Source organism: Opisthorchis viverrini (genome assembly GCF_000715545.1).
Source record: "Opisthorchis viverrini unplaced genomic scaffold opera_v5_329, whole genome shotgun sequence".
Lineage (NCBI taxonomy): Eukaryota > Metazoa > Platyhelminthes > Trematoda > Opisthorchiida > Opisthorchiidae > Opisthorchis > Opisthorchis viverrini.
In genome coordinates this window covers 541,517-550,681 of record NW_008751980.1, presented here as the reverse complement: position 1 = coordinate 550,681, position 9,165 = coordinate 541,517, and the positions used below count along the sequence as shown (strand labels likewise).

Genomic DNA, 9,165 nt, shown 5'->3' with positions numbered 1-9,165 from the left:
CTGGTCTGAGTCATTCTAATCAATTTTCTTGCGCTTTGGTTGACCAGTAATGTAACCAGTAATGTAACTGAGCATCCCATCATCCAACTAGTCGTCCCAACTTGCAGAATTTTCGGATGCGTAAAACTGCTTATTTCATCCTACCGTTTGTGAATGAGGCAAATTCTTCTGTGTCTAATGGATCCGAAAGCACCTGTTACCACTATCACTTCCGGGAGGTTTATCAACTGTTGTAGCCAAACAAACACAGTAGTTGCTTTTAAGTTTTTATGTATAAAATGCCTTGTTTTTTCACTCATAGTGACATCTGGGAATTACCGCGTGTTTCGGATCAACTCTCCCAACATACTCCGTCCTTGCTTGCGTGCAGGTGACTTGCTAAAAACTACCAAGAGTTATAAATGTCCAAAACGTACGTTGTTTTGCAGCGTCCGGAAAACAGAATATGAGCACATTAAGATGAATAGAAGAATTTGGAAACGACGGTATAATAAATTATTCCTTAAAATCCCTCTGCCACTTTGTAGTGATGTTGATGTGTAAGCCAGTGTGCTTGCATATGAAAAAAATTCTGAATTAGCACGAGGACCGATGACGCAGGGAGAACTTGGTTGCTTTAGACAATTTCTTCTTGAAGGTATACCGGAATGCTAGGGTTTGAACATGGATCTGCTTAGGCAAAATTGATGGTGATTATGTTCACTTGGTTCGTGATACTGGTATCATGCGGACAGGCCAGCCTGGTACACACAACAGTGCGACTGGAATCCGATACACTGTGGTCTCTATGTCTAGCAGTCCTAGGTGCTCCTACTGAGATTTATAGATATGATTATTTCGTCGTCAGCTTATAATAATCAATGGAACCCTAATGAATTTTCCACTACAATGATTGTCTCATCAAATCTTCTTTCTTTTCTAAAAACTCTGGAAATTTGTGCAAAACTTGATGAAAGGGAAAAATGACCCATCGGTATATGTGATTTTCATTGAACAGCAAGACTCAAAATAAGAAGCAGTTCAGTCAAGCTCAGCTTTTTATCCTTTGAAGGCCATCATATGTGCTGTTCAGTTTGATCCTCAACCTTGCATCAATAGTTGCGTGACCACGGTGGTTATGATCTTGGTATGAAATTAATCTAATTTTGGATGAGGCTAACGTACGTTTCATTGAAACAGTGACTGTAAACAGGTTAATGGACAAAACAAGTAGCGGAATTCGGGAAACATATTCGAGTGATATCTCTGAGAACCTTGAAATATAGAAATAAAAGAGATCGTTTCCACAGGGGTTGAGGGATTATTTCATTCGGTGCCAGTTTGCATAATTTAGAGCGGACGACGTCAGGCTCAAATGGCTGCGCGAAAAAGCAACGTGTCAGATACTCAAACAATTATGTAGGTATCTATTTGCTGTGACGTTTTGTGCAAGTTAAGTATGTATGACACGTGCACGAAACGCTGACCATCAAACAAACAACTTTGTTACTTGTCTCCTCCTGGTCACCAGGATGTTGCGAAAACAGGGCAAATGTTGACAGGCCGGAGACCCGGTGGAGTGTTTGTATTATTTTGTTGACAAATCAGAGTTCACAATCAACACCAAATATGTAGACTAGAAAAAGTGTGTAAATTCATGCAATATCTATCCCATGAGGCTTACCTGTCTGAAATCTCGTAGAGGTAATAGAAAGGAATTATAGTTGTCATTAAACTTATAACTCATAATAAGAATCCTGGCGGTTTGGGGCACAGGCTTCTGCATCTGTTTTCCCAAGCAAGGGATATTTGAACAAAGTTTAGATAAGGAAGCACTCAACCAGCACATTTTTTGCATCAGCGTGTTTATTGAAATGAAGGAAGTTCCACAAAATGCTATAGCTGAGAAGCTACTTGCGTCTTTCGTTGATATCAATGAGCGCATATTTTCTTTTACGTTGGAATAATAGCCGACTCTTGAACACCGCAAATTTATCTGGTTACGTAATTCGAACGAAGGAAACGGTAATACAAAGTTACAGTAGTTGATTGCTTTTATTCTTAACCCTGAGCTCTCCCTAGATGGTTGCAGTTCCACTGGAATTTGTTTGGAAGCGGAACTGATATTTCTACTAACAGCCGATGGCCTGTCATGATGGCAATCAAAGTTCCGGAGACGTTGACTTCTTTGAGTGTTTTCTTCCAAATTGGATTTAAAAATCGAATGAACAATAATAACTTTCTCTTTGTCCACAAAACCTCAAAACTAAGCAGTATTTGCCACCATTGTCGGAAAATATTTTATCGTTGCAGCGGTCTTCGGTATGAAAGATGAGTTAGATGAGACCGAAACCCATATGACAGTCATGGAATAAAGACCCAGTATTTCGTCAAGGTGCAAGAAGCTTCTCACATGTCTCACGTGTCATGCGAAACGTAAAAGCTTTTTATAAAGCCGATGATGAAGCTTAAAAAAGCGTCGGTTTATAAATGCAAGCAATTTAGATAGCCGGTTTCTCAAAAGCTAGCCTCCCTTTGGTGACGCTGGTAATGTGATTAAGTGTGGGATGGTTAAGATTGTCGAGGACAGTAAAGCTGTCGATCCTATTTAGTCATACGTTATCGGTATCGGGAACCAAAAGTTGAGTGAAGCCAAGAGTGTATGGAGAGCTCTCCAAAAGTTTCCTACACAAAGCGCTGTCCTCGGGGATGCCCCGTCTCTCCATTCCTCTTTGGCATCATGATCGATGAAATAATGGGACGAACGCTGGAGGGCCTTCAACACCCTAGTGTTCAAGTTGCCTGTGAGGAAAATCTTGTCGATCTGGAATATGCAGACGACATCGTTCCCATGTTCGAAGAGGAGGAGAAGACTCAAGTGTTTTGGAGGAACTGCTCGAACTCCTTTAGTATGCACTTTGCACCCACAAAGTGTAAGGTCATGCTCGTGGACAAGCAGTCGCTGAACGCACCACTTACGATCCAAGGAGAGTTACTGGACGTTGTAGAGCGTTTTACGTATCTTGGAAGTGTTATTAGTTGTGATTGTAGCGTGACACAAATCTGCAAGACTCCGGCCGCGTTTGCTAACTTGAGACACTTCTAGCGTCAGAATGGTTTACTCGTGAATCTGAAGGGACGTGTGTATCAAGGTACAGTACGGGCTGTTCTGTTGTATCGCTGCGAGACTTGGCCTATTCGAGCAGCGGAACTGAGACGTCCTCGTGTGTTTTATAATCGTTGTCTCAGAACTATAGCTCGTGTGGGTTGGTGTCGGGGAATCCGTAACGAGGCAGTTAGAAAGCGCATTTTTGGTTATGCGATGGGTACTTCCATTGGAGAATGTTTCCAGCACCAGAAGCTGCGTTGGTTTGTGTTGCGTATGCTGACCATCGTTTGTCGAAGAGAGTGCTGTTTTCTGTGCCCAACTCAGATTGGCGTAAACAGAGAGGTGGCCAACCGTTGACTTGGTACAGGAGTATGAAGCAGATCACGAAACACTTGGGTGCTGTCGGTGCTACTCCTCTCCCAGGATGGGACCGCGTGATCCTCACTGTGCCTGGTTGGAGGTATTACAAGATATGGCTGCCAACCGATGGCAGTAGCGTTCTTGTTGTCAGTTTTTATCTAGGTTGCCTGAGTGAATGTTTGGAGGTGTAGGCACCTCGGAATGATTGTGGTAAGGTAGCACTAAGTCCCTACACTGTGCAGTTTAAATCTTTTCTTTACAATAAGGCTTTCAAATAATTCATGGCTGTACTGCAGTGAAGCGTCGGTGTCGGACACCAATGTCATGCTGTCAATGATGACAACGATGATATTTACGGGCCCAACAGTTACCTTATGTAGCCGAGGCGGGCAAGATCGCATTAAGCTGTGAGTAGGAAGGCCGGCGTTGGTTGTTAGATTCGTCTATATAATGGAGTTAAGGTCTCGTATTCATCGACCTGGTGTTTACTATGAGTAGAAAAGTTTGGCGATAAGGCGTAAAGTTACCAGTATGAAGGGCTGTCTTTGGTCATTAACCTGGGGTGCCACGCATAGCTGTCGCACATAAAACGTCCAATGACCTACGGTGAGTAGATATGGCAGACGAGGGCATATGCTGTTAGCATGGTGGCCGGCGTAGATTGGACTTATTTTTCATCAATGTTGTTGAGTTTGATGACGTGTTCTAACTATCCAATGAGGGACGTGTTGTTAATTGACGTGAAGTTATTTCGTAACTCTGTACTATCTACTATTTGTGCGTATCATTGAATGAAGATCACTTGTAGAGGTGCGTACCATAATCAGTACTGCAGTGCGTCAAATTCTCTTTCATCACTATGACAGAAGGGAGGCGGGCTTCATTAGTTCATCTAATTCGTTATGTTTGAGGGTTTTCACGAATGCACGTAGCGATTTTCTGGACAGATTTTGCAATGGGTGTTCTGTGGGTGTTAGTTCGCTTTTAAAAAATAACCCGAAATGCTAAAGGTTTGATTTTATGTTTTATCTCGTGAACTGCCTATAAAATCGATGTCTGAATCAATCTACTACCTTGAATTTTCGTTCGCTTAAGCAAAACGCAACGGGTTACATATCCTTGAAATGTGCAGACGATTTAGACTGACTGTCCGTAGAAGGCATTGCTACAAAAACACATATTTTGGCCTAAATTATTCGCGTGTGCTTGCAGTGAGTGGCCACACACTGAAGGAGGTAGTTCAATTGGTCAAAATTTTCGCCAAATTTGGTTCGACATATCCGGGGTCAAAATTTATGAGGGGTTTTGGATGAGTATCGAATCCACAGTGTATACGCAGAGAACAGTAGTTCCAGGCAGGAGACGGGTTGGATAGAAAGAGAGAGATATACCAGCTAACAAAAATAAGCATTGATAAACTAACGTACTCACCCACAGGCACCAGCTGCAGATAGAGGTATAAACAGTACGACTGACTCTGACCGCGGTCGTCCTAGCAGTCTCTCATGTCCTCTATTGGGATCGAAACCCAAGTATTTCTGGCCCCTTCTAGTATGCATATCTTGCTGAACAATCGCAATTCTCAAGCCCTTCCTTCCAGATGCACTCAGCCGATTCGGGAGTGAGGCCTGTTGCGATTCCCTTCGGTCGGGTGTGTGCTGTTCTCTGGTTAGTAACTCCATGCTACCCGCTTGTATGTTTCTCCTGAAGCAGTGGGACGTTTACTCTCAGCGACGCCAAAGTTCGCCAGCCATCAACTAATTCTATCACTACTGCTGGGTACATCGTACAAGCCTCGTCACGTTCATTCAAGCCATCATCAGGCATGGACGGCTGAGACATCGCTGTAACGGCAGTCAGCGTTGCTTCAACCTTTGGCGTGTGTTGTAGTGAGGAAATACCCCGCGACACGGGGGGTAATGAAATCTGAGTTTTGCCAATTCCTAATTGCGTGGAACTAAGCGAGAAGCGTTTTGGGTGAAGACAACAACCACTTCCGCGTTTCTCGCTATAGCCAGAGGCTTCATCGACACAGGGTCTTTGGTGTCCACATAGCAACACATTGAATCCATTCAGATAAGCGCAATCTATGACATACTTTAAAAATTTGGATTGCGGCATTGAACATTGTTCCAGGGTCCAGACAAGAGTTGGTTGTGTCCATGCTTTGGGACCACGACAGCCAGTCGCCATGGTCTCGCTTCTGGCACGAGTATCAGCCGAAAAATGTATCCTTCTACAGGAGATACGCTACCAGTGTTGCGATCGTCCGCCACGTGACAGGTATTTTTGTACACTCCGGCCAGCTGTGGACATGTCATTGCGATCACTTGTTAACAAGTTCACACACTTAGGAACAAGAATGTATGCGTCACGATGAGATACGTGGTAATACATCACACTGCTTATCTCAACCTGCCCATTTTCATCTTCAGTGGATCCATTTGTATAGACGATTTCCCATTTCTAAAGTGACCGGGCGTTTGAGCCTACCAAGGAAAGCCGGGAGCCACCGCTATCAGGAATTTCGTCCGAGGTTCCTGTCAGTTTTGTAATGTCGTAGTGGACTTGTTTTGAAAGATATGTGAGCTTTCTTCCCGCCACTTCCAAATATGATGCTCGGTACTAAAACTCAGCAGAGGAGTCTCAATCATATGGGCAACACCGTGGATAAAGTACGCTGGGCTGCCGAGCGTCAACACAGCTTAATATCATTCATAAGGCTTTGGCTTCTCAGCATTAGTGTCGTCGTCATATTTAAAAACTCGATATCAGTGCTTATATCTAATATCTACCATTCTAGGAGCATGGTGAGACGATTTCCATATATAATAACAACAGGAATGTTCTTCATGTCGATCAGTAGCCATATCCTGCGGTAGGGTCGGTCATACACAAAGGAAGTGTGCGGACCTCTTTCAAGGATGTCAGCTTTATTTGCGGCATTCTGGGAATCCATGGTGTTGGTTGCTCCGACAAACTAATGCAAAATAGAGCCAGATTGTTAGATGTACCACAGAGCTCTCTTCAGTTTGGATGTGCTGAATGCAATGGACTTCATTCGGGTTGGTTGGATGGTTCTGGCTGATGGCCAGCCACATTGTACTTCATGTTTTGCCATATCTTGCGCTTGGCGCATAGGTGCACAGTTGTTTGAGTGAAAGTCGACCACGACTATTTTAAAAGCTGACTGGTATAGCTTGTTCTAAACGCCACACGCCTTTGTGTGCAGCGGAAACGTTCAGTTGCGCCGTTGCTATCCTAGTCTCGGCGGATCACTCCGTGAGTTGTGACCAGAGGTAAAGTCTGTCTTGCTATTTGCGGTGGAATTATTGTTGTTGCCGATTTCTACCAACCAGTATTTTAACTCCACTGAAATATAACAATAATTAGTCTGTATGCGTGTTGGTGGTTGTGCCCCACTTGATGTGTCCGCAACAAAAAGCCCTCACCGGGGTTGTGATTGTGGGCACGTGCCCCCACCCTGGCTGCTGGGTACGGGCGAAGGCTGTGTCCTGGTCGCCTGGAAGACTATTACGTGCAGCCTCTTCCAAGTGTTCTCTTTCGACGGGTTTTACGTCCATCGCTTATTGGTGCGTAGATTGAAGGTGTGGGAGCAATTCAGTATACTGTTTGTTAGCGGGAGGTTTCAATCTAAGGCTAAATACATGCAAAGCTTTCGGCAGTCTAGTACAGAGAAGTGAAATGATGCAAAGGGTCATCCCGTGTTGACGCAAAAATGTAGGTTGTTCAGATTGCGGTAGAACGCCCCACAAGCTTTAGTAGCCGACAGTTATTCTAGAGCACGTTCGCTGAGCAGGTGAAATGCAGGTTTTTGGTGTCAGTGAGACAACTAAGCTACCCAATCAGTGTTGCTAAAGATCATCAAGTTTCCTTTTTATTCCTTGGATTCTGGGGAACATCCCAGGCGTTCGCCTGGGAATGTATGCTCTTTATTTCCGTCTGGTCACCACAGCCACGGTGATTACTATTTCACTCCATATGTACAGCACCCAGGGATAACACAGCTATGTTCATTTGACGCGCAGACAGCGCATCGGTTCGTCTAAAATTTTTTGTACCGCGCCTCATTGCACCCTTGGCTTGTTCATTCCAGGAGAGAGCTCAACTTACAGCCTGCATTCAGATTTATCGGGACAAAACCATCTAAGCAATAAATTGATCAACGGTGACGACGATGAGGGGCTTGCAATATTTGGTTTTCGAGCACTGGAGGGGCTACCCCTGCAAGCCAACCTCGATCAAGACCAAATCGCGTATTTTGAATCGCGGCCGATGTAACATGTTACTCACGCAGCCTATGCTGTTGCGTTGTGTTGTACAGACGTAATAACCTCTCGGGTGTGCAACTAACGAAGCGAGAGTAAACAGCCCGCTGGCTCCAATCGGCCTGGTGGATGCTGAACAGCAGTGGACTATGCAGCATAGCATATTTGATTTCGTGTTTAAACTTTTAATAAAGCGCGTTGGCAGAGAATTCATTTCAGGTTCATCATTAGCAAACTTCCGATGAATGTACCCAATGTTCTAATTGACAAGGGGCCAGATAGAACAAAAAGTAAATTGCCCAATTAGGTTTTTTAGATGTTGGATTAAAGCAATCCTACTTTCGAGGAAAAGTCCGCTGATTTATGAACAAAACAGTGAGAATTTGGTTTGACCCTACTTTGCCAATATTGTAGTATTTGTAACTTATATAGTTTTCCACATTTAACCACAATCAATGTGCATGAGCAGGAAGTTCGACGGTTTGTAAGTAAGCGATTTGAGTGGAGAAACGTTCCATCCTGTGGCGAATATTTGAGGCAAACTTTGGCAAATTTAGCCTGTCCACAAACCTGACGCAATATTTTTGCCCGAGGCGTGCTTTTTAACAACAAACGTAAATAACTGTGCACCGGAACAATGTCCGCAAGATTTCCCCAACATTTTGCTTTTCCATTTCTGTAAAGGGACAAATTACAATTGGTTTGATGGTACTTCATCAGATCTAGGATGACTGCATATTTCATTGTTTTTTGAAAAACGCGAATTGGTTTTTGCTAGGTATGGACGGAATGACGCGTCCCAGTTTGTGGTGAGGCTGCCAAACACTGGCTTACTGGATATGCCAGGCGGGCAGTCTGAATTGCGTGCTCCGGCGAGCGGAAGTTCAGTCGTTGAGGTTTTCTCTGAGTATTTCTTTGCATTTATGTATAACCTGTCCTGAAGGCTTTGCGTCTTAGAACTTATCAGTTTCATTTCTGTCACTTCTATCCCTTTTGAATCGTTCAGGATTATATGTGGAAAATCAGTGGTTCAGATGGACAGATTAATTTACATGCCTGCTGAGGAAAGTTGCACTGCCGCATTTTGGCGATTCAAATAGTATAAATAAATGTATTCTAACACAACTCGTCCATGTTAGAGATAGCCAGACACAGAGTAATCGGCTACCTGATCAAGACGAAAACACTCCGTAGCCAACCATGCTATGTCCTTAAATCCTTACAAGAAACATCCTTTTGCACGACTGTCATCCTCAAGGTCCTGGGTCTTTATTTTAGTAAAGCCAGCAAGGTGTTAGTTAATTTTGAACAGCGAAAACTTTGCAGAGAATTCAAGTCATTCTTTCCTGCGATGGATCCTAAGAAAGGCAAATCGATTCTCAAGTATGGATGAAGCGCCAGTGTCGGCAAAAAATGATTTCTCTACGA

General features: G+C 43.8%; 1 protein-coding gene across 1 annotated transcript in view; it reads left to right on the top strand.

Moving 5' to 3' along the window:
* Positions 1-6,060: 6,060 nt before the first annotated feature.
* The window catches only part of T265_09982 (hypothetical protein), a gene marked incomplete at both ends in the record, with an annotated part of 3,828 nt that continues 723 nt past the window's right edge, over positions 6,061-9,165 (top strand). Inside the window, 2 exons of the mRNA XM_009176219.1 lie at positions 6,061-6,326; positions 8,170-8,225. Coding sequence (XP_009174483.1) covers positions 6,061-6,326; positions 8,170-8,225 — 322 coding nt within the window. The remainder of the gene's footprint in view (positions 6,327-8,169; positions 8,226-9,165) is intronic.